Here is a 26,940-nt window from a genome sequence, read left to right on the forward strand (position 1 = left end):
GGGATGCTTGGAGAGGGAGATGAGGTTTTTGAAAGTTTGTGAAAGTTGTAATAATTAGTTTGAAAAAATTGTAATGATTAGTTTATAAGTGTTTGTAGTAATGTTTGGAAAGGAAATTAGATTGAATGAGATGAGATCAGATCAGATGAAAACTACTTCTAAACATCCCCTAAGCCTGGTTTGTTTTCACAGACCATCTCATCTCATTACATTTTAATCATTTCTTATTTTAAAAAATCAATAATTGATGGACAATATCATCTTGTTATAGTAAGATAATAGTAGAATGATAATATAGTTTAAAGAGTTTTCTTTATATTAATGTTGACATTTATTGTCTACCATGGATATCAACTACAATGTCATAATTCTATGAGTGTTGACGTGCATAATATTAAGCTTTATCATGGATAAAATTGTAAATTTTAATATAAGTTGAGTTAGCATTATAACTAGTAGAGAACTAGTTAAAGAACTAGTTATTACTTAGTTACCAGTTAGTTACTATTTATACCTTCACTTTATTCGTTTTGTGTATAAATATTGTACATACATCTCTGTGAAGGTTCAGTTCAAATACAAGAGAATCACATATTCCTTTCTTCACTTTTTAAGATTTGCCTAAATTGTTTCATGGTATCAGAGCTAATACCTTAGGGTTTCGTTTCTATTGTCCGCTACAAAATGGCTTCCACAACCTCTGTTTCATTGAATGTCGAAGATTCAAGTCCATTTCAATTACAAAATGGAGATTCGCTTGGATTTGTACTTGTGTCCAAGGTGCTTACAAGAGACAATTATCACAGTTGGTGTAGATCAATGGAGATGGCTTTGAAATCTAAGAATAAGATGGGGTTCATCAATGAACACACTTTTTTTTTTATGTATGGAAACGTTGTAATAGTATGGTACTTTCATGGATCTTGAATTCGGTGTTTAAGGATATTGGAGAAACCATCATTTATGCAAAAACAACAAGAGAGATGTGGGAAGACTTGCAAAATCAGTTTTGCCAAGGAAATGGACCAAGAATCTTCCATTTGTAGAAATAGCTTTCTTTCTTGACTCAAGATCAAACCACAGTGAGTATTTACTATCGAAAATTCAAGTGTTTGTGGGATGAGTTGTTGAACTATAATCAAATACCTAATTGCACATATGGAACACATAGAAATTGTAGTTGTGGTGTTGCACGCATGTTTTTGGAGTATCAGCAGCGTAAACATATCATCATGTTTCTTATGGGATTAAATGAGGAATTTTCTCATATCTGATGGCAAATTTTATTGATAGATCCGTTACCACCAAGTACTAAAGTTTTTTCTTTGGTGATTCAAGAAGAGAAACAAAGAGAAGTTGGATCTATTATTATAACTAGGGGTAGAAACAGTGGCTTTTATGAACAAAAAGGTTGAAAATTCAAGACAAAGTCCTAAGAATTCAAGGTCAAAACTTGGAAGGCAGCAATATAGAAAGGAAAGAATTTTATGCACTCACTATGGTATGACAAATCACACAGTAGATAAGTGCTATAAATTGCATGGATACCCTCCAAATTTCAAGCAAAAGGGAAGAGTTTCATAAGAAAATCAATCCCTTGAGGTTCATAATTCTATGCTCTTCTCAAGAAGAGTACCAGCAATTAATTACTTTGATCCGCCCACAACCATCTGATGCACAAAATGCCATTCATAAAAAAACCAATGTCTCTAGTCCAAATATTTTACCTACTTTTTTAGGTAAAATTAATTTTTATTACCATGATAATACAACAACATTCTTTCAAATTTCTCATCCAATAGAATTGAATCTCCATATTCTGTCTCGAGCACTTGGATCATAGATACAGATGCCACAAACCATATTATACTCAGTCAAATTGTTTACCACAATCACATGAATCCTAAACACATTTGTTAAACTTCCAAATGGAAAAAATGTTACAGTCATGCATCTTGGGACTATACAATTATATGACAGTTTAGTTCTAAAGGATGTATTTTGTGTACTAAGTTTCTCGTATAATCTTCTTTCGGTTACTAAGCTAACTTCTAATCAAAATTATTGTTTTATTTTTCATGCTTGATATTTGTTATATTCAGGGTCTTACCCCATGGAAGATGATTAGGAAGGGTAGGAGAGCAACTGGATTATATGTTCTGCAACAACCTTTAGTGAGTGCAGTCAGTAACCCCTTTGTATTTCCAAGTGTCAATTCTGTATCTGATTTGAATTCTAGACTTTGGCATAATTGGTTAGGTCATCCATCATCATCTAGGTTACATGTTCTTGTTAAATACATTTCAAACATTTTTCTTCAAAATAAAGTTGTACATGATAATCATTGTACTGTATGCCCTTTGGAAAAACAGAAACGTCTATCATTTCCAAATCATTCATATAAATTCACTTCTTCCTTTCATTTGGTTTATTGTGATATATGGGGTCCTTTTTCAATGTCTACTCATGATGGTTTTAAGTATATCCTAACCATTGTTGATGATCACTCAAGATCAACTTAGGTGTATCTATTGAAATCCAAATCTGAATTGAAATACATCCTTATAGGATTTTAAAATCTAATCCTTACACAATTTCCAACAAAAATACAATATGCAAGGACTAACAATGGTTTAGAATTCAATATGAAGAATTTTTTTTTCATGATCTAATGGTATTATACATCAAACTTCTCGTGTTGAAACCCTTAACAAAACTCAATTGTTGAGAGAAACATCAACACCTTCTCAATGTAGCAAAGACTTTAAGATTCCAATCCAATATTCCTTTGAAATTTTGGGGTGAATGTGTTTTAACAATAGCTCACATAATCAATCTCATTCTTTCTCACATTCTAAGTGATAGATCACCACATCAGATTCTTTATGGAAATATTCCTTCATATAGTCATTTAAATGTCTTTAGCTATTTGTGTTATGCCTCCACTTTAACACAAAACAGATCAAAATTCTCACCTCGAGCAAGAAAATGTGTCTTTGTAGGTTATTCTTTTGGAACAAAGGGATACAAATTATTTAATCTTGATTCTAAATTTATTTTTGTATCTCGAGATGTTATATTTCATGAAACCATATTACCATTTTAAATCATACTACTAAATTTCATTCTTCTTTGCCATATGGTTTTATATTGCCTAATCCTATTCCAGATTCCCCTCCTAAATCTCCTACAGATAATCCTTCTTCCATGTCTCAAAATCCTCCCTCGAATTCTTCATCTGCTTCATCAAATCCAAATGTTTCTTCCCTTCAAGATATCAATCACTTTCCTCCTCTTCGAAAGTCCACAAGACAGTAGAAAACTCCTGGTTACTTCCAACATTACCATTGCAATCTAGCAGCCTCTACTTCTGCCACATCTTCTACAGGCTCAACATCTATACAATTAAGTAATAAATACAACATTTCTGATTTCCTGTCTTACAAAAGTTTATCTCTTTCTCATTGTGCCTTCAATGTTTCTATCTCATCTAATATAGAACCCAAGTACTACCATCAAGTTGTTATGCACTCTCATTAGAGAGATACTATATGTACTGAATTACTTGCCTTAGAATCAAATAATTCATGGATTCTTATTGACCTACCACCCAACAAAATCTCAATTGGTTGCAAATGAGTGTATAAGACACAGTTTAATGCTGATGGATCTATTGAGAGACATAAAGTTAGATTAGTTGCCAAGAGTTATACTCAAAGGGAAGGCCTGGACTATCTAGAAACCTTCTCTTTTGTTGCAAAAATGGTAACAGTTCACTGTTCTTTATCCTTAGTAGCCATTCATGATTGGCATTTGATACATTTAGATGTTAACAATGCTTTTTTATATGGAGATTTGGAAGAAACAGTATACATGAAACCACATCCTGAGTATCTAAAGAAGGGGACACAAAAGTTTACAAATTGCAAAAATCTTTGAATGGCTTGAAGCAGACTTCTTGACAGTGGAACTCAAAATTCACTATAGCTTTGCTGAACTTGGGTTTTAATCAATCTAAGTCAGATTATTCTCTGTTTACAAGAAATAAAGATGATTCTTTTGTTGCATTATTGGTGTATGTTGATAACATACCATGAGCCAGCAATGATTTGGATACTGTACAGTCCATTAAATCCTCTTTGAATGCACATTTCAAGTTAAAGGACTTAGGTCCTGTTAAGTATTTTTTGGGCATGGTGATTGCTCGATCTAAAAAAGACATTTCCTTATGTTAGCGTAAGTATGCTTTAGAAATAATTTCAAATGCTGGCTTGTTGGGTTGTAAACATGTTAATTTCCCAATGGACTCTAACAACAAGTTATCAAAGAATAATGGTGAACTTCTTGAAGATGTTTTTTGTTAGAAAAGACTTATTGGTAGTTTATTCCGTCTCACTAATTCAAGACCATACATTATATATCTAGCATATTATTTGAGTCAGTTCCTTGATTCTCCTAGAGTTCCACGTATGCAAGCAGCCTTTAGGATCTTGAAGTACATTAAACTGGCACCAGGGTATGATCTTTTCTTCTTAGCATCCTCTCCAATCCATCTCAAAAAGCCTTTGTTGACTCAAATTGGGCTCCACATTTGGTTATTGCATATTCCTTGGTGATTCTCTCATATCCTGGAAATCCAAAAAGTAAAAGACAATGTTAAGGTCTTCTCTAGAAGCTGAATATAGGTCTATGACATATGTTGTTTGTGAATTGACATGGCTACAATCCTTACTTTCATATTTGCATCAACAACATCATAATGCTTCTTTACTCTTATATGACCACCAAGCTACCATCCACATTGCAGCTAATCCTGTGTTATATGAGATAACAAAATATATTGAGTTGGATTGTCACTTAATCAAAGAGAGAATTCAAGTTGGAGTTCTTCAAACCTTACATGTTTCTTCCTGTCATCAACTTGCTCATTTACTTACTGAACTCCTTGGATTTGCTCTTTTCCATTTCCTCTTGTCCAAGATGAATGTTAACAATATATACCATTCATTTTGAGGGCTATTACAGATAAAATTGTAAATTTTAATCTGAGTTGAGTTTGCATTGTAATTGGTAGAGATTTAGTTAAAGAAGTAATTAGTTACTTAGTTAGCAGTTAGTTACTATTTTTACCTTTACTTCACTTCATTCGTTTGTGTATAAATACTGTACATTCCTCTCTGTAAAAGTTTAGTTCGAATACAAGAGAATCACAAATTCCTTTCTTTAGTTTTCAAGATTTGCCTAAATTGTTTCACGCGCATGAAATGCAGATGGAAGAAAGAGTCATTTTACCTTAAAAAAAAAATAGTTATTGTGGAAATTACATCAATGTCTCACAAATTTAGATTTCGTGAGATAAAAGATAGATATATAAAATTAACATCTTAATATTTATTGAATATTTAATATTATTTGATAAATTCACCGAAACAACTACAAATCATGTAAAATCTATTTTATCTATTTATCTTTCTTAGTTTAGAACATAAAATTCGGTTAATAATATTATAGGAATTGAAATTTGGATGAGTAATGTTAGAGAGAAGTCATTACAGTAATTTATATTTTGTATTCATTACGTAACTACTTCTAATTAATTGTTCTCAACACTCATTTAAAGAGATATATAATCTTGATAATACCATATCATATATATAAAATAGATACCCAATAATAATTTCTATCAATATTTATTCTTAAAGGTCCCTCCGTTTTTAAGACATGAGTCGTCGTTCGTGAACTCAACAAGTAGAAACAGAGGAATGGAGGAGAAACTATCAACCGTGGCGAAGAGTTTTACTCCATCACCCATTCAAGAACTCTCACATCTTGCTCAACGATGCAGCGCCATCAACCTCGCAGAAGGCTTCCCAGACTTCCCTGCACCTGCTCATATAAAAACCGCAGCCGTTTCCGCCATTAATTCTGATTTCAACCAGTACAGGTTGGTGTCCAACACTGCAACGTCTTCATTATCAACTACCATTAGTTTCTTCAGGAAATTAAGATAATTTTGCTGATACCTCATTTGGGTTTGACATATAATTCGCATGACCTTTTTCCTCCTGAATTTAATAAGCCGTGCACATTTTCTTGTCATTCACTACAATTGTCCCCACGTTTCTAAATCTCTAAGAGGTGGTGACAGTAAAGAACTTATAGAACTTTTTATTGGATTTTTGAATTTTCGAATGCCGTACGAAGCTGAAAATCAATATGGGATGCCTACTCCCAAATCCAAGGGAACGTATTAGCTCTGCTTAGGTTATTAATTACTTTGTTAGGCAAATCTAAGGCCATGTTTGGTTAGTCAGAATTTTTTTTAAAAAAATTTCCTTCTAAATATTCTCTGCATTTTTTAGAACCAAACATGGCCTTATTAGTTTTTCAGAGCATAAAAGGGTTTCAATAATGACAGTAGGCACAATATATGGCTACCAGCACATAAACTACACTTGTTTCTCTTGGTGTTTTGATATCTTTTGAAATTAATGGAGATTAATGTGGCAACGTAAGGCACGTGCAAGGACTATGTGACCACTTGGCACTGATGGCAAAGAAAATGCATGGTTTAGATGTGAACCCTCTTACTGATATAGCCATTTGCTGTGGCCAAACAGAGGCATTTGCAGCAGCAGTGTTTGCAAGTAAGCTCTTTTCGTCTCTCATTAATTCATACTAATATTTTAATTGCATTTTTAGCTTTTCGTACTCGAGAGTAATTCTGTTTACTGCTATATATGGAAAGTAATTGATCGAGGTGATGAAGTTGTCCTTTTTGACCCTTCATATGAGACATACGAAGGATGTATTACCATGGCTGGAGGAATCCCGGTATGCTTCTTATTGTCAATAACCAAGGGCTTGGAGTCTTTATTCTATATTAATTTAGTTCTGATGGATGCCAAACAGTTAATTTCCAGTTCTCAATCAGTAGTTATTTATTGGGGGAAAATGAAATGGCAGGTATTTGTGGCACTTGACCCTCCTCATTGGACCTTAGATCCAAACAAACTCCTGCAGTCTGTCACTGGGAGAACAAAGGCTATTGTATTGAACAGGTTAGTGAATTCCGTTGAGGGGAAAAGAAAATTGAGTTTTGGTAACAAAACGTGCTTGCTTGGGAAGCCTTTTTCCAAAAGTCAGATTATGTTTGAAATCAATGGAAATACTTATTAAAGAAAACTATAATCAATGGAAATATAGATTAAGTTAGAAATATAGAATGCATCCTTTTGTTTTATAAATTAAAAAGAAGAAAAACTAACATGATAATTTGTTTTTAGGTTAGTCTCTTGGCCATTATATTTTCATGGGTCTATCTGTTAGACTCAGCTAATATCTTTCCACCTAAGATTGTTAGACTCACCTGATATCTTTCCACCTAGGATTGCTGCAGGACAAGTGTTTGAGTGGACAACTCCAAACAATTGTGACCATTTGACACAAGATCTGGAAATTTAATTTGTTATTACTATATTCTCTCTGTTGATGAGGAAATTAACACTGCAGAGTTGGGTCATGACATGTATATTCTTTCAAAGAAAAATTGTTGTGAAATATTGATGATTACAAACTACAAAGTAAATGGTCTAAAAGCAATAGAGTTTTTTTTCATAAAAGAAATGTGGCAAGTCATTCCCTCATCAATCTTTGGAATCTATCCCTCATAATCAAAATATCATTTTGATTATTTATCACAGTATAACCAAAGTACTGGTTTTTCTTGCATTATGACATAGATATGTACTAATGCAAAGTTTCATAGTCCTCAGAATCCAACTGGAAAAGTTTTCAGCAACGATGAACTTGAAACTATTGCTGGAGTATGCCGCACATGGAATTGCCTAGCGATAACAGATGAAGTATGACAATCCTTTGCCTATCAGACTTAACAATGATTGGATGGGTAGATAATTATCACGTGGCATTACATATACTCTCATGGTCTTTTAATGTATAAAATACAGTTCAATTTTTCTAAGCTTTTTGTCTCATTTTATGGTTGATTACTGGACTTTTTTTGGGGGAGGAGGGGTGAAGAATGTTTCATGCTGTTTCTAACCTTAGTAACAAGATGTAATGAACAAAATATTCTAAGAGCACAGAGTCCTTACCGTAGAACTGGATCAAGCCATAACTTTTGATTTTGTGTAGACTATTACATTTGGATTGGTGTGATGTGATTGTGGCTGAAAACTGCTGGGATTTGTTCCCAATACTGTTCCCTGCACCATTTGGTTGTGGGTGCGATGTTAAATAGTTGTAAAAGATTTTGCTGTATTTTCCCTAAAGTTATTTGGTTTTATGTGGATTGGCAGCTCAGGGTCCAATAGAAACAATAATGGGGTACTTCTGCTGAATATTTTTAATTTTTTAACTTAATAGCAAGATATTTTTCCAGTCCTATAGCAGTGAGAGGAAGCAGAACATGAGTCTCTATTAAAAAAGGGAACTTAGAAATGTTAAGATATCACCTCTCATGATGGCTTGTCATTGTTCTGTCTATCACACTCAACCAGCCATAATAGTTAATTTGAACTGTAATTTTTCCCTTTTGGGTTAGTTTCCTTAGCAAAGTGAAATCTCCATTCTTTATTGGCTTTAAATATGTACTAGCATGCTTTTTGGCTGAAATTTCTGACAAACAGGAAAGATGATGCACTCTATCTAATATCTAAGAAGAATACCTTATTTCTGTTTGGATGCCTTTGCAGGTATATGAACACATAACATTTGAAAATGAGAAACACATATCCCTTGCCTCATTTTCAGGAATGCAAGAGCGGACTATTATTACATCTTCCTTGTCTAAAACTTTTAGCGTCACAGGTTAAAGCTGGCATCCCAAAAGCTTGTAATATAGATTTCCTTGGGCTGGAAAATGCCAATCTAAATCTTCTTCATTCTTTTTGTTTTTTGTTTTGGTTTTTATTATTATATTTTTACTCATTGTTCTTGGCTGCTCTTATAGTTGCCAAATGTTCCATTTCTGCTTTGAGTTGTTGCACTAGCTGGTTGCTCTTCAGAATCACTTTGTTCCACTGTTGGTATGTTGCTTTCAGGTTGGAGGGTTGGATGGGCAATTGCTCCAGCTTTGATTGCCTCTGCAATCAGAAACATTCATGTTAAGATTACAGATTCTGCTCCAGCACCTTTTCAGGAAGCTGCCTTGACTGCTTTGAGAAGCCCCCCCGAATACTTTGAATCATTGAGAAGAGTAGGAGAAGCCTTTTTTTTTTTTACCTTAATCTAGTATTGTGAAGTTCACAGCCTTTGCTCATTTATACTATGTAACTGAAAATGAGACGTCGTCACTGCCATTCATCATGATAATATCTCTGCTGTACTCAGGATTATGAATCCAAGAGAGATTACATTGTCAAGTTGCTTGCTGGGATTGGCTTTAAGATTGAGTTTAAGCCTCAAGGTTCAATCTTTTTATTTGCAGAGATTCCAGAAAGTTGCCTGCTCTCGGATGTGAGTTCTTTTTCACTTTGATGGTGTAATCATCTTCAAAAGTTACAACATTGGCTTACTTTCCTTCTTTTTGTTTGCTCAAGGTTCCATTTAGCCCATTATAAGTAGTAAATTAAGCTTCCTTGCTTTATTTATTCTTCCCAATTGAATAAGCGACGAATTATTCCTTTCAGGTAGAATATGTTAAAGAATTGATAAAGCAGGCAGGGGTGGTGGCCGTTCCAGGTCGTGGATTTTTTCATACAAATTTAACCATGAAGAAAATTTCTCAGGAAGATTTTAGCTACCAGGAGAGATACATCAGATTTGCTTTCTGTAAGAGTGACACTACTTTAGCTGCTGCTGCGCAAAAACTTGGTGAGCTTTCAGAGGCTACAGGGTGTCTCAAACTTCATCCTTCTGATACATAGGATGCTTTTGGTGATTTTGATTGAGGCAATATAAACATGCATAAATTTTAACATCTTGTACTGGATATTGGTTTTCGGCAAAAGCATCACCTATTTGTTTTTCAATAACCTTTAAAAGGTAAAAACCTGAAAGGTTTGCTCACCCTCATAATGAAATGCAAATAGTACGCTATAGCATCCTCATTCAGAGAGGGTGCTAATCATAAGCCAGACAATCTACTTGAACATCTGGTATCCATATTGGTGGATGCCGCAGTTGAAGTGAAGCCAGTAGAGTAATTGTATAGAGCACGCTGTTCTTGTCATGCCAGCAGACCGTTCACCAGAAAAAGCCACAAGGTGCTGCACAAGTCCTGCAAGGCGGGTCGCTGTGTGTCGTTGTAGCTGGAACAAAGATCATGGAAGCCACCAATTCTAGTCCGTCCGCCACCATGCCTCCACTTAATATTTGGAGTTATAACTGTCCCTCCATTTAAATTCGACTCTGCAACCATAAGCAATGCACCAATGCCTATGACAGCTCATATTGAGGTTTGTGACCGAAGAATGTAACCAATTCTGAATCTTGTTAAAATCCTGTACTTCTTCTTTGGGGTAAAAAATCCAGGTCCGCAATGCCAAAATATAGTGTCAAAATCACTTACCCTTGATCTGTTTTATCTGCTTCCTAACGGGAACCGCCCTCTTTCTTTCCTTCATTATTTCTGGATAAACCATGGTTCATGTTATTTCGACCAACTCTTTGAATTTGAATATCTAATGTTCATGTAATTCAGTCCAATTCTTTAAGAAGGGTGGGTCCACTTTACAATCTACGTTAATTAACTATGAAAATGTAATAAACTGAGTATTAATTAGTATAATTGGTTAAGAGAAATAATAGTTGCAGTCGTGAGTGTACAAGTATCGTGCAAGCACTTTGAAAAAAATGAATAAATATGAGACTCACATGAAAAAAAAAAAATTTTAATTGTGAATCTTATTCTTTTTTAAAACGACTGCACAGTACTTATGCATTCCTAATGTCTTCCAATTTTTATTGTGTGAGTAACATTTTTTTAAGACATTTATTAAGTAACATTAGACAATAAATGTTGGTAACTTGTAAATGTGTTTTATATGCGCATCTTTCTTCCGTCCGTCATAAGATTCAGACAACACTGTAAAACCTTGATTAATAAGGCTACAACCTGAACCATATATCCTCTCGACTTGAATATTAGTATTTTAATTTTGAAAAATAATACACATACCTCTATTTTCATAACTTTTTACACGACTTTATTCTAAATGAGAGGCATTTTTATAAAATAACTTACAAAAATAATATTATTTTATAAAATCTCAATTTAAAATATGATTGTATAAAAGAATTATAAAAATGATTGTAATATGTGATTCATTACTCTCTACTTTTTGCCCTTAAATAGATGGAAGGAAAACTAAACATTACGAGAAAATGGAAAAATAAACGATATTATTTAATAATTATTTATAAAAAGTGAATAGATAACAAAAATAATAATAATAATAATAAATAAATAAATACAACGCTCACGTGCAAGCGTATGGCATTAGTGCTGCTGCATTACTGGTAAACAATACTTACCAATCGTTTTACTTCTAAGCTCCGTCGATGGAGCCTGGGAGACTCGGAGAAAATAGGTCCACGCTCATAGACATGGCAGAAGAACAACGCGAACCTCTTCTCCACGAAGACGGAATCATCCCTTGCTCGTCGTCCAGCGGCCCAGATGCATCCACTCGCAGTCCCGCCAATTCCAATCAACGGCTCGCCTCTCTCGACGTCTTCCGGGGCCTCACCGTCGCGGTCCGTACACGCAGTACTTCTTACTCTTTCTGTCAATTTTCTATGATTTCGTTCGGGTGGAATATTTTTTTGAGTTTCTAAGTTCTCTGTAAATTTGAGCATTCGAAAAAGACGCTGCGCGTTTACAGATAGCTTAATTATAGAAAATTGATAGATTCAGAGTACTTTAAAAGTAGTACGTGAACTAGTTGGCTAAGGAAAATATCTGATTTCAAATTGGGGTTTTTAGCATAAGGTGACCTCGATACAAAGAATTAAGTAGTAAATAGTTTAGATTTTATTTGTAAAACTCATTGTAATATGATGAATCACGGGAAATTTAATACAGCGGCAGTAAATGTAGCGGTCCAGTTGTATAATAAGAACTCAAACTGTGAAGTTGTCCTGGAAATCTAGAGCATGTTAATACTATTTTTTTTAATGTTTAATGCAGTTAATGATTTTAGTTGATGATGCTGGAGGAGCATTCCCTTCCATAAACCACTCTCCATGGTTTGGTGTGACGCTTGCGGATTTCGTGATGCCATTTTTCCTCTTTGGCGTTGGAGTCTCTATCGGTCTAGCATTCAAGGTATAAGAGGATTCCGTATGGTCATGGTTACTTCGACCTGATGATATTTTTCCCCCGCATGGTCTATGTTTTATTTAAAATTTTGAACCTATTATCGCCCTTTGACTACAGGTGTTATAGTTTGCTCGTGTGTTAATTTTCATAATTATTTTCTTATTTTCTTTTGGGGAAGAGTTGTGTACTTGAAACTATTACTGTTTTGACTATCAATATGCACAATTAACACAAGCTAACAAGATGTAGCTTAAAAGACAACTTGTGCACTCTAAATTCTTATATTGGACGTCAAGAACCAAAAGTTTTGAAAAGATGTGTAATTTGTCTCTCCTCATTGTCTGTGGCGGTACCCTTGCAGAACATTTCTAGCAAAACAACCGCTATGAAGAAAGTCATGCTAAGAACAATTAAACTCTTTCTCTTGGGGCTGTTTTTGCTAGGTAAGTTCCTTTCCTACCTTTTGAGGTCTCCAGGTAGGCCTAGATTTAAAATGTTGGAATGTCACCTAAACCCAAAAGCTTAAGCATATGACTTTAGCTCAAGTTATTATATAAGCTACTATGTATGCTGATTAGTACTTGATGTAAGACACAACCAGTCACGATCAAATTTGTATACTCTGGCACTAACTAGTTACTGTGAGATTAGACTTGACAAAACTCATATTCTCAGTCTATTTCAATGGTATAATTTAGAAGTTGTGAATCCAAATTCTCAATGACCTAATGTAATAGATTACTGAAGGACTACCAGGTTATATGTACTTTTACTTACCCAAACATACGATGAATAAAGATTTATTCTCTATTTCTTTATGGAATATTCTCCTAGGTGGGTATTTCCATGGTCGTAACCATTTAACATTTGGAGTTGATGTGGACAAGATACGTTGGCTAGGTGTTTTACAGGTAACATTCTTCAGTTGTCAGGTATATTAGTTTAATTGTTCTCTGCATGGTTAATTCATTATTAATAAGGGTTCAAACATCTACCAAGCATTGTTTCCTTGTGGCTCATCTGCTTTGGTCTTATTGTTTTTGTGTTGCGCCACCTGATACTTAGCAGTTGGGATAAATAATACTCCTGTGAAACTCTGTTCTGCCCTTGACAGATTACTGACACTTGCTGTCTTCTGAATGCCTCCACGGTGCTGATCTAGATGTGGGCATGGTTTGTTCTGGCATGTTTGCAAGCCAAATGTGAAAACTGAAAAAGTTGAGATAAAGTCTAGGGAAAGGTTTTACTCGACTGGTCTCTTCATTATTAAGTGGACTTATAACAGTGCCTCACTGTGTTATGAGTGCTTCCAGGCACACTATTACCTGCATAGCTTTCTGCAAACATGTGATAAATCATATAGTTGATCTTGTATTCTGCATTATTTTCCATAAATCATAAATCACTTCCTAGATCCAGAGTTTGAATTTGTTTTTAAAATGACCATAACCAAGGTTCAACAGTTTGAGTCAGGTGCTGTGCTAGGTGTTATCCATGATATGCCAATCTTAGCAAAGTGTTTATATATATATATATATGTAAATCTTTATGTCGCATGTCTAACTTACATTAATCAGAAGCAAGGCGAGGATGCCAACTGAAAGCACTGATCCACCTTTTGATACTACAATTTTCATAAGAACCTTGCTACTGTTCCCAGTACAGCTCCTTCTCCTCGATACTATGTTGCAATGCTTCCTGTATAATATTAACTACGAGACATATTGGTTTTACAAAAATAGCTGGAAAATTTGCTGTTGTTGATCATATAGTCCAGACTTCTTAATATGTGGGGTTGATAATGTTGGTCTGTAACAAGAGAGCACTCAAATAGGTGCAACTGTATGCTGGGAAATTCTAAGTTGAATGTTGAATTATTTGCTATGTGGTGTCTTCCTTCAAGAGTTGGTAATATGGCTCCTTATTACATTTACATTTCCTACGGCGTGGTACTAGTCAATTAGTTAATGAGAGGCCATTAAACTGGTATGCAGTTGACCATGTACAGTTATTCAGGAATTTTGACCATCATAATGTTTTCTGTTCCCGGAGCAGAAGCTTGATGTACTTATGTATTATCTCTCACACTACATTGAATATAATGTCATGTTTACATGATTAATCCAAGACGAAGTAGTTATACTCACTAGCTCAATTGTTCTTTTAGGGCTGATAAATTCATAACTGATGAAAGTCCGGTTATGCTGGTCTAGTTTTACAAGTTTTCTTAGCCTATTCTAGTTAGCTTGTATTTAGGTGTTTTCTCTTGTATACTTCCTGTGTACTTGGGCTATGCCTATTTATTTGTCAATAAAATATCTTATTACAAAAAAAAAAAAAAAAAAAAAAAAAGCTTTACAAGTTAGGCTTTTTAAGCTAACATGCATATTGAGAATAAGTTAAGCTTTTTAAGCTAACATGCATATTGAAAATGTGTTTATCTAATTTACAGAGGATATCAATTGGATATCTGTTGGCTTCAATGTCAGAGATCTGGCTAGTTAACAGGATCACGGTTGAGTCACCAGCAGCTTTTGTGAGGAAATACTACATTCAGTGGTTAGTTCAAATAGAATGTATAACTTCACTGATAGTCATTTTTTTCACGTGCATGTCGAGATTTATTGAACTGACCCTACAAACACTTTAAGAGTGTGCTTCTTTACTGACTTCTAATAGAGATGCGACCATACCGATAGGCTTGGACTAAATAATTGTAGATGGAAACAGGAGGGTTAAACTTAGAAGAGTTTTCAAAATTGTGACAAGGGCAGTGCTATGGAGATGCCCGGGATGGTTTGATACCTGAAGAAAAGTATTAGGGCACGTGTGTTGAAGTGGAAAAGCAACTCAAAACTTAAACAGGACTGCAATTGAGGTGGATGGTACACTTAGTCGTTGGCGGTACTACTGAACAACATGAGAACACAAGTCATGGGGTTTGAGGAGATGAAAGATCAATACCAAACTGATCCATATTTTTATTATGAAACACAATAAACGAACTAACAGGAAATGAGCCACATACTCTCGTGTCAGAAAGATATTTTTAATTTGGTTATATATGTTTTAGGCTTCTTCAGTGTCAAGATTTTCACAAAATAATATGTTTCTTGTCTTGCATTTGATATTTCAAGTGCTAGTTTTTGGTTAACCATGCAGGATATTTGCTGTCTTGCTATGCTCAATTTACATGTGCTTGCTATATGGCCTCTATGTACCAAACTGGGAATATGAAGCTTCGAGCATGAATTATTCTGCTTATGCATCTGGTTCTCAAATTGTGAGTTGAAGCATACAATTTTATGAAGTTCTCATTCGCAATCTTGATTGGTTGTCAGTATTAATTACTGGATGCATTTTTCTATGGATAAAACATTTTCTTTATAGGCTTCCATCCACTTTTATGTATTTGCGTGAGCCTTTTGGCTTACATGTTACTCTTTCACACGAGTTTTTTTTTTTCAGTTTTATTTATAATCTTAATAAGCTGTGAGTTTGAGATGTTCATTTGAACCCCTCCCCCCGTTCCCACCTCTTCCTTCCTGCTTTATGTATTGGACATTTTATCGTTGCTGTTAAATTTTCTTCTTTTGTTTTTGACATTGGGAGAGGGGGACGTTTCAGCTTTATTCACATCTTGTCTCATGCTTCTCATTCCTAAAACATAACAATGAATCTGATTGAAATGCTATGACTACGTTAATTGTTATTGCTACCAGATGAACTATTATATCCTCCCAGATTCATTTGCTCTTGTTTTCCTTTTGGCTGGAAATTTTATTTTCCAATTTGCAATAAGAGAGTGTGATATCAAGTAGAAATGCCACAGAAGAGCCGGCAGCTTTGACTGTGTGCTGTTGAATCTGAAGGTGATACTTCAGCAGTTCTTTAGGCCTTATTCATCAAATGCTATGTTTTTTCTTCTTAGGAATGAGATCTATGCTGTGAGGACATGTAACTAGTGATATAATGGAATGATAACATAATATTAGGAAACCATATTTTTACAGAATAGGTAAAGGAAATACATATGCTATCTTATGGAGACAATGTTCTCTACTATGCTTCCCCACATGTTTGCAGATAAGCTAATGGTTAATGTCTTCTGTGTTTCTTCTCTTCCTTTACATTGAATCGAACTTTTTGTTTTTCTTGAGTAGAACTAATTTGAAAAATACATTGCTCAATAGGTTCATTGTGAGGTGAGGGGCAGTCTTGAGCCTTCTTGTAATGCAGTTGGCTTGATCGATCGAATTCTTATTGGTGAACATCATCTTTATCAACATCCTGTGTATAGAAGAACGAAGGTTATTAGATTAGTTCATCAGTGATAACTGCTTCCTTGAACTCCCTATCAGTACTTTCTAGTCTTTGATCATGCAATGAATCTTAAATCTTAATCTATGTTGTCCTCTCAGGAATGCAGTGTTAATTCTCCTGACTATGGACCTCTGCCTCCAAATTCACCTGGCTGGTGCCTTGCACCATTTGATCCAGAGGGCATCTTAAGGTTGGATGACTGCATTTCTTCTTTCTGTTTCCCTTGTCCTTTTTATTGCTACTGTTCACTTGTGCAACTTTTCTGTTCCAATTTTCTGAGCACGGAATGCACTGAAGGCGTAATAGTTCATTGATTATCATCCCCATTGATAGGTTCTCATAACAAGTTGCTCATTTGTTTTGTTTTACAAATTTTCAGTTCATTAATGGCAGCTATCACATGTTTTGTGGGATTGCAGTTTGGGCACATTCTTTTACATTATAAGGTACAAGGATTGTTGTTGCTTCTTAACATGTATGCACATGTAAAATAAGACATACCTTCTATTCACATTTTTCTCAGCATAAGGTAGTACTTTGATAGCTTTTATTTAACGATATAGTGATTTTTTTGCTGCAGTGCCACATGCAGAGGGTATTTTTGTGGACTATGTTATCGCTCCCTCTACTAATTGCAGGATATGTTTTGGAGTTTCTAGGTATATTGTTGTTACAATGATCTGTTTCGCATCTTTTAGCTTTTTAAGAATTTATTTCTTTTCCTCCAAGTAATGGCTGTAAGTTATATCAGGTGTTCCTTTCTGTAAACCACTCTATACGTTGAGCTATATGTGCATCACAGCAGGCACATCAGGCTTGTTCCTAACCAGTATCTTTTACATAGTGAGTTCGTGCTTATAGATAGTATTTCCTGCTTAATAACCTTGTATGCCCATGATATAAAATTGGCCCAAGTTTATTTTACTCTGACATCCCAGAAAACAAAAAAGTTTGCATGTTTAATTGAACCATATCTCCCTCTCTGAGAATTAAACTCTTCAAATACAGGTTGATGTCAAACTATACAGAAAGCCTACAATGTTACTAGAATGGATGGGGATGAATGCTCTCATTGTATACGCTGTGGCTGCTTGTGACCTTTTTCCGGCAGCTCTGCAAGGTTTCTATTGGCGCTCACCTAAAAACAACCTGGTAAATTTTGTAAGACAAACCTTTACCTGTGCCAGTAAGTTTAGACAAGGCCTAAGTATTTATTGAACCGGAAAAAGAACCCCCCCACCACACCCTACTCCACCGTCTGTCATTGTGTAAAGAAGCTACTAGTTGAAATTTAGTGACATAAATGTAAACTTTTTATTTTTTTTATGTTCTTGCTTGTGAAGTTGGTTTTTATGACATGCTAGATGTGTAAAGGTGGACAAACAATATTACTGAAGTTTTCTTCATTAGCAGTGAAGTGTCATTTAGTAAATCCTAGTAGATAAATGGGGGCCTCGTGCAAACATAATTGATGTATAGGTTGATTTGGCACATTATCTGGTTGATAGACTAATAGTTTGAACTGAATGTGGCATTCAGGTGGATGGCACGGAATTGTTATTGCAGGCCATGCTTCATTCCAGAAAGTGGGGTACCTTGGCGTTTGTATTACTCGAAATTTTATTTTGGGGCCTCGTTGCAGGTTTCCTCCACATGAAAAGCGTATATGTAAAACTGTAAAGGAATAGCGTATATATTGTACGGCCCCTGTGAATGACAATTTTTTCCGTTCTACATCAGCCTTTCGAATTTTTCAAGCATCGTCTTGATTCGGCTTTGGTGTCAGTCGACTGACCACTAGCTGAAGTTCCTAACTATTTATTAACACTCAGCGATTGTAGCAGATATTGGAGGCTGCCACTCTTTCGTGGAGTGTCACGGAAGGAAGTCTTTGAAATTTGAAGGAAGAGTCCGTTCAAACGTTCCACCCACCAAATGTGTGTAAGAGTAATGATTTATGCAATCTGTGAAGTCGTTTTTGTGAAAAAAGGTAATCTCACTATGAAAAAGTACAAAAAAAAGTACTCTTTTTAGTGGGATCTTTTCCACAAAAGAATTAGCACAAAAGTAATTTTATAAATTAACATGATTTAACGTGGTATGTTAGATTGTAAAGTTATTTTTATTGTAAAGTAGATTTAACGAATCATATGAAGTTATGTCAATTTGTGAGTTTATTTTTGTGAAATATTTTTGTAGCATTTTTCTTTCAGCCATAATTAAAGAGAGAGAGCTTCATGACGAGGACTTTTTTGTTTTGGGTAAGAAAGGGACATGAATGAAAGAAAAACCAAGGAGAGACCGAGATAGAGTACATATCAGAGTAATCAAAAAGAGCCGAAGATGAAATCATAAACATCAGGTTGTATTTTCTTCCGACAAATTACAACCCTTTATAGCTGGACCGTGAGCAACTTTATTGACCTCTTTCCTGTGCAGATGGTGCTCCAAGGAACAGATTTACCGATACGTTTACTACAAGACCGAGAAAGACTGAAATCCTTGGTAGTGTTATAAAACCACAACCCCTCGTAAGACCGAATACCCCCCAAAGAATTGCAGGAAATTATGATCCGAAAATCACCTACTCCTTTCTGTGACTCTGTGTTTGAAAGTTCCCTGTTTACACGGTGCGTATGTGGGGAGCTCCTCCCCTCCAACATTAGCAGTACTACTGAGGAGCAACACTGCATTGTTTTGGGTCTTTGTGGTTTTCTCCCTGTGAGTTCCTTGATGTTGTTGGGACAGCTTGGAAGGGTCATGACAATGCTTTCCAGAAAAGTAATTGGTTATTTTTTTTCCAAAAAAGAAAGGTAGAAAAAAGAAGAAGAGAGAGGTGCATTCTTACCTATCCTTGGGGGAATCCACTTTATGTGACAGAGATAAGACTGAAGATTGTTCCAATAGTTATGTCGTTTTCTTCAACAGTATAACAGAGGAAAATAGCAAAGAAATGTTCAGGACAGCAGCTTTCGGTATCCATTGTGCGAAGCACAAATTTTAGTTAGTCCAAAAGTAAAGAGATCGTTCATATTGAGACTCGTTTAGTCATTATCTCATACCAGTTTCTAGTATGTTTACTATGATCACTTTGTCAAGAAGACGAAGATTTTGGTAATTTCACTAATGGGTGTGATAGAGATGAAGAAAAAGATTGAACTCTTGACGTGGCAAGGGAAAAATCAGGTGTTAGGTTCCAACACTCTCAAAACTCATATATTTGAAGGGTGCATTCTTGCCTATCCTAGGACCTCGAGCTTATTGTATGTACTTGATTTAAAATCATATCATTTTGTATATCAGTTTTCAAGCTGCCAAAAATGATCATAATCCATGAAAGAGCTACCTTAGGAACTCCAATCAATAGAGAATATTGGCTACTAGTGATTGGAAATCCCCACTGTTTATGATAAAATGATAATTCTCTCCCTCATAAAGGAATCGAATCTTCATGTGTAACCTCTGCTTACACAATAGTAAGGGTCGTTATTCTTGCCTTGGCAAAAAGGACAACTGGTAATAATCTAAATATCGACTAAAATAAATCAAAGGTGTCCATAACAGAACAAATCAATGGATTTTTCAACTTTGGTATATTTGATTTCTTCCTATCAAAGACACATAACTTCTAAGTTGGTGAAAAAGCTAATGAGTAGTCTCTTTCGGCTGTTAACAACTTTAACTCAAGGTTCCCTTGGTCTGATTTAAATTTCAACACTATTTACAGCCTCAAACTCATAGAAGACTTATACCCACCCAATCGAGTTTCTTTTCAAGACTATATAAAGCTAACCACATGACATGTCTACATTGCTTCTTGCATTGCCTTCTCCCTCCCTCCCTCCCTCCCTCTCAAAAGCTGCTTCCAATCATTAGGTTGAAAGTAAGACAGAAATAATGGCTGCAGAGAAGGCAAATGCTGAGATTTCAAATACCAAGAGTAGCAGCATCGGAGACAGTTCAACTGAACAATCAGCAAACAGTAAACGACCAGCAACATCCTACTTTGGAAAAGCACTTGCACACAGAGCACTTCATGGTCCAAGCAGCCGCCGCACCGGAAGCAGAAATATTAGAACCACTGATATTAGGACATTACCAAGTAGGCTAAGCAAAGTATCATTGGCTGATGACCAGAGTACAGTAGGAAAGTAGAACTATGCTTTCTGTTTGAGGTGTACTGGATTGAATGTACTGGTTGTTCAGAATTAGATGTATAAAAGTCACTTCCTTATGTTCAATGCAATCTTATGAAATTGTCTTTAATTCTGGGACTTTGTCTTTATTGCTATAATGTCTACAAACCAACATAGCATATAGTCATCAACTCTTACATTCTGTTCTGCACGAACTTGGTCTCTTTGTTACAATGCACACGTTGACAGTTCTCTTCTTACAAATGGAAAACAACAAAATCCTTCTTTATCTATTTACAGTGCTTTATAAATGATACTCGTTCAAAACACTCCCAAATCCCTAAAGAGACTTAGCATTGGAAAGTGAAACATAAGCCCACCAGCTCATTTTACAAATGCAGACAATGGAATCAACAAGGCTGATCATTTATTGAGTGGAGAAAAAAATTGAAAAAATCAAGTACACAATGAGTAGAGTTCTCTAAGCTCTAGAGACTTAAAAATTCAAGAATTTATGATCTCAATAATCAACTAGAATGGCAAAGGAACTCCACGAATTACAGTTGATCAAATCTTCAACACAAGGCAAGTATGGACCATTCAAAACAATTATTTCCAGCTAAAATGGATGTCCCCAACCTGCTCCACAAAAGTTACCAGGAAGAGATTGAGCACTCGAAACTGTTGCAGACGAGGATCTATCAACTCATGAGATTGGAGTGTTACCATCAATCCAGCAGAAAATGAACATGTTAAGTATCTAAGGGGGCCCAAATCATACTTCCTTAAGCCACACATTTGGCAAGTCAATATTGTTTCTGGGGCCTTTCCGTTCATAAAATCCATGAATGTTCTTCATGCACAAATAGACGGAAAAGATAGTTCTAGTCATGTCAGGGATCCCAGGGGGGTCACGTTCCCTACAAAAGTTATTTTTATTTCTGCTTTAATACATGCTTGTTTACCCTCTGCATGATTCCAAGACTCTTTACCTCGGTTTTTGTAACAGTAACAGGCACACAATAATGTTCTCTCAAGAAAATGATGAAATTGTACTCCAAAAGACAAGTTTTTTTTTTTTTTTTCACTTTGATTCTTAATTTGCCAAGGCTACATTAAAAGAATTTATCCATGTGACATACATGCAACATGTCAAAATATGGTATCGATGAGTTTCCACTATCCAGTTAGATTTCAAGAGATGCAGTTTCTATTCAATACAAAATTGTTATGATTTTCTTTAACGAGGTCTAATGATTTTCTATTCAATCTAATTTGATTTGATATTATTTCTAACATGATCTATATACTAGTTCCCAAAACCCAACTTGCTTTTGCTCCCTCCCTTGCTTCATTCTGTCAATATCAGAAACTAAACTCTAAACAGTTTCAAAACAGATTACGATTTTCTGAATGAAAAGGGTCATTCACATACCAATGTTATTTATTATCTTTCCTACATTTATGAGGCTGTGATGTGCAAAATAGATAAAACGCACAAGCTGATAATGAGTTTGCCCAATGGTTTTATAATTTATTGGACCACAAAAGCTACACAGTAAAAATTTGGAAGTACTTGGCCCAAAAAGATATGGGGGTTTTAACTTTTCAGGATCCAGACAATACTCATGCACGAGAGAGAGAGAGAGAGACTGAGAGAGTTAACAAAACCTGCCCAAGGGGGCTGGAATATGTGCGTAGATCGAGAGTGTTGGGCTTAAATGTATGCATTGAGTTGGACATCTGGCGAGGGTTAAAAAGATCCAATTTTTGCACCCAAGTCATGATCTTACTTGCTAACTATGAAAATCCCTTCATTGAAACTGGACCTCTCCTCTCAGCTTCGACATCGAATTGTTGGACCCATATGATATTTTGATGCCTATCTGCAACACTCTGTTTCTGGTTTTCATAATAAACCAGATAAAATCTCTCCCACATGATATCTTGATGACCCGTGAATGTACGTACATTGTTATCCTTAAATTATGTCATCTTCATTGAAAAATTATTAGATACTTCGGTCTGTCATGTATGATCGTGACACTTTCATTTTAATATAAACTGTTATGTTATTAAATTATTTTTTAAGCACTAATTTTTAATAATCTGATATCTTGTGATAGAATACGAATACCAAATATATGTTCTTCAGAACTATTTAATAATTACGTACTGATCATCTGTGCTGTTTTATCCATCTTTCTTTCGTCTCCATATCCATCATTTTTAACTTCTTGGTATACCTTAGATTAATTAATGTTCATATAATAAAAGATTAATTGCTGATCATAAAAAAAAAAAGAACAAGAGTTTGCTTTTAATTTCAAACCATAACCGAGATCGGAAGACATAAAAAAATGTACGTATATATATATGTTGTCTTTAAATTAATGTTGCTGCTAGCTGCTAGGCTCATAAAAATTCTCATGTACTGTATTTATGTTGGAATAATACGTAAATATGAGCATGAAAGACCAAATCTCACTCTTAGGTAGTAATTATCACAGGTTTAATATATAACATATACAATCAAGCCCGAACTAATAACTTTATAACATATTATATATTATATGATCAAGGCATGCATCTTTAACAGTACACTCCCAAAACCTTACTTTCTTAGATGGACGGTGCTACTCCCACCCGTAGAAGCTCTCGCTAATGTTTTTTGTATTTTTATTTTTTGACTTTTTTTATTATGTCTTTTTTAATATTTTTAAAAAAATAAAAAAATTATAATATTATTAAAAAATACTTTAAGTAAAAAAAAAAAATCACCGCAGTAAATTTCAGCGAAAAAAACAAGAGGAAAGACTGCATTTTCTTCTAAGAGCATTAGCATTGAATTGGCTATCTTATTCTTCAAATTTTGACTAATATGTAACTTTTTCAATTTTAGCTAATCATTCAAAACTTAAAGTCTACATTAGGTTAGTCATCGCACTCTCTATAATAATAAAATATTATTATTTTTTATTATTTATATTTTTTAATTAATTTTTATTTTATTTTCATAATCTTCAATAACCCCCAACAAATCATATTCATTTTTATTTTCACAATCTAACAATCTATAATATAATAATCTCATATGTATATAGATGGTAAAATCTTATATGAATAAAAATCTCATATCTATAATATAATAATCTAAAAAAATATTTTTAGACTTGTTATAGTTCTTTTCATATTTAAAAAGAAAAATAGATTTACTGTAACTCATAATTTGAATAAAAATAATTTAACTAATTCAATATAAAATAAATATGAATAATATTTATTAAATTTAAAATTAAAAAATTATTTAACTAATCCAGTACTAATACTCTTACATATATAATTGTCAATGCCATAATTAATTAAGTAGCCAAAATAACAATATCATGATCATCATTAAAGGACAAAAGTCACGACTCCCAATAAATACTTTTTCTTCACATTATACAAAGGCTTCATTGGAAGAACCCCACTATCTGTCTTCGACCCAACACTAGTAGTACTTCTGAATGATGATGGCGCGCAGTTACGAGTTACGAACATGCATGCTCCCTTGAGAATTACTAAAAACATCATCATTCATAAACCAAAGACACAATGCTCTAGCTAGCTAGATTAATCTATATATAGTACTGTACGGCGTACGTAGTACAGATGTCATGACATGAATTAGTGTGTGGTGATGAAATTTACATCATGATCAATCATATAATTCTTAATATTGCTGGAAATTTACAAGTTACTCAGACAAAAAAAACCCTGAAAAACAAGAACGCCGACCAATGAGATCATCAGATTTGCAAATTGTATACTCCAGATAACAATGTCGTGAGTTTGATATTTTGGTTTACAAAATTTCTGCAATTTCTTCTATTCTTAACACAGGTGGCATGCATGGATAGCGTCATCTGACGTACTCTAGTCTTGATCACAGAATCTGAAAATCTCAAAGTATTCACGATCATATATATTTTACCGCAAAGAGTGTTTACCTAGTGACAAGATGTGCGCACCAAGTTGATCGATCAACAAAGCTAGCTAATAGTACTACTGTTTGAAGATATAGTTGACCTATGTACCTACAACAGATCATGAGAAATCCATAGCCATTCAAAATGGCGTTAATGCTGCGTCATTTATATGTATTACATGAGAGGCATAAGTCCCTTCCTGATAAGGACAGGGTAGCTAGCTAGCTAGCTAGCTAGGGAATCTTTAAGGATTCGACAATTTCGAGATCTTGTGTACCATTGGTAATCATAACTTTACAGAAAGTATCTGCTACTCACAGCCGCAATAATGTTATCTCTTCTGATCTCTCAATAAACGTTTCAGAAACTAATCACGCGCGTTTCGAGATTAATGATGGCTGATTGAAATATATATTGCTCATGCCACTTCCCATATTATTATATGGAAAATGCCACTCTTTAATTCCGTGGAGTTTCTGCTGATATTATTGCTTCCGTTGGATTTTTTTTATTTTTTTATTGAATAATTAAAAAAATATTTTGTAATGTTGTTGTAATTTTTTTTTATTTTTTAAAAAATACACGTAAAAAAAAAATTATAAAATATTCTAGAGGAAGGCCCAATAACAGCTCCCGTGGCTCTACAGCCACCCATTATATAAAGATCAGCTAGTTAGGTTGTTTCGTTCGAATTGAGTCACCTCATGTCAGTAAGTGAAAATGACAGTATCCAGAGGAGGATATGATCCTAGTACTCTTGAATCCCAGGTAGTACCTCAAAATATCACTCAAAAGTCCAGACTAGCATGTGGTCTGGGTCTAATTTCTAAGTAGCCGTATTGTATTATATATATATATATATATAGTACGTATATATATCCTTGGCAATTGGGATCATGCCATGCATCGTACAATATTAAAGTGCATGTATCCGACACATTTGCACCAGCTTCTGATTGTTTTGGCGGATACGGGAAAACAAGATCTGGAACTCAGGATTGCAAATCCTGGGGACACAGCACATTATGATTTATGGCCGGGTTGCGCTTTTGCGTGAAAGTTCATCAAGCAAACTCACGATGGTCGTACAATATCAAGCTATAGCTAGGGCATATATGCAATGAACTATTACGCCCTTCAAAAGATGAATGACTAGGGACTGCACCCATTACATTTAATTCCATGCATGGAGCTGCGATGGAAAAGGGCAAAAGTCACCGTCCGAACCAGAAGTTCCCCGGCCAGTACAGAAGCTTTAATTTCTTTCAATCGATGGAGCTTTTTCTGAAGCTGAAGCAAAAGTAAAAGAACACAATAAAGATAAGAATCGGCCAAAACCCACAAAGAAAAGAAAGAAAAAAAGAAAAAGAAAATACAAGAATACTCTAAGGTAATGGGTCAATTTGACTACTTTAAGGTCCCGATCGATATCCTAGAAAACATTATGACATACTTAGGTCTGGGCATGCAATACATGATGATTTAGCGATGACGATCATCTCTGTCAAAAACAAATGTAGTTGAAATGCGTGTTAGTGGCAATATGGTTATCATCATGATACCTTCACAGGGCGAATTATGAATTAGCTACTCAATGGTTTTTGTCCGACTGCCGGACTCCAAACAATGCAGGATGGGAACAACGTACGATTGGACACCATTAATAAAGAGTGGTGGGGGCAGATCAGCTTTGCCTGTTTCAGTGTACAAGAATTTCCCATAGTCGTCTAAATTATTTTATGGAAAGCTAGCATTGCTGGCGGAAGTAAGAGCGCACATGGGCACAGCCCTAGAAGTGTCCCCCATTCAGTGGCGAAGCCAGCGTTGTCTTCCTCACCCAATTATATCGAAAAGTACTTTTAAAATTTTATTTCGTCTACTTAAAATGTTAAGAATTTATGATTTTTTTTTTGTAATTACAGTAATTAAATAAGTTTTAATTAGATGAAACAAGGAATTTTTATTATAATTGTCTCTTTTAAAAAATAGAATTATTTTATTTTCTGAGTTGATCATGTGTAGAGTCTATACTAATAATAATTTTTCTTTTGTAAAAAGAAAAACTTACCCAACAAACATTTTATGACCAAGTTAATTGTACGTAGGTGCTTCAGGTTCTCTGAACACAAACAAATCCAGAGTGCCTATTATTTTCTTCTGATCTCTTAGCCTAGATGGCCAATCTTCAGTAATTAACGTCCAAATCACCTATATATATATATAT

At 34.7% G+C, this 26,940-nt stretch overlaps 2 protein-coding genes across 2 annotated transcripts; both read left to right on the top strand.

Moving 5' to 3' along the window:
- Positions 1-5,736: 5,736 nt before the first annotated feature.
- On the top strand, positions 5,737-10,032 carry LOC108994104 (probable N-succinyldiaminopimelate aminotransferase DapC). Its single transcript, XM_018969201.2, has 9 exons — positions 5,737-5,944; positions 6,517-6,647; positions 6,749-6,834; positions 6,967-7,061; positions 7,769-7,865; positions 8,718-8,832; positions 9,066-9,220; positions 9,355-9,480; positions 9,654-10,032. Exons 1-9 carry the CDS (start codon positions 5,763-5,765, stop codon positions 9,888-9,890), a joined length of 1,224 nt encoding a protein of 407 aa, XP_018824746.1. The 5' UTR covers positions 5,737-5,762; the 3' UTR covers positions 9,891-10,032.
- A 1,426-nt stretch (positions 10,033-11,458) lies between these two features.
- Positions 11,459-18,609, top strand: LOC108994139 (heparan-alpha-glucosaminide N-acetyltransferase-like). Its single transcript, XM_018969236.2, has 13 exons — positions 11,459-11,721; positions 12,155-12,292; positions 12,648-12,729; positions 13,121-13,197; positions 14,739-14,845; positions 15,449-15,569; positions 16,480-16,596; positions 16,708-16,799; positions 16,989-17,055; positions 17,190-17,268; positions 17,361-17,452; positions 17,618-17,761; positions 18,149-18,609. Exons 1-13 carry the CDS (start codon positions 11,527-11,529, stop codon positions 18,287-18,289), a joined length of 1,452 nt encoding a protein of 483 aa, XP_018824781.2. The 5' UTR covers positions 11,459-11,526; the 3' UTR covers positions 18,290-18,609.
- The last annotated feature ends 8,331 nt before the right edge of the window (positions 18,610-26,940 follow it).

Source organism: Juglans regia, chromosome 11, assembly GCF_001411555.2.
Source record: "Juglans regia cultivar Chandler chromosome 11, Walnut 2.0, whole genome shotgun sequence".
NCBI classification, from domain to species: domain Eukaryota; kingdom Viridiplantae; phylum Streptophyta; class Magnoliopsida; order Fagales; family Juglandaceae; genus Juglans; species Juglans regia.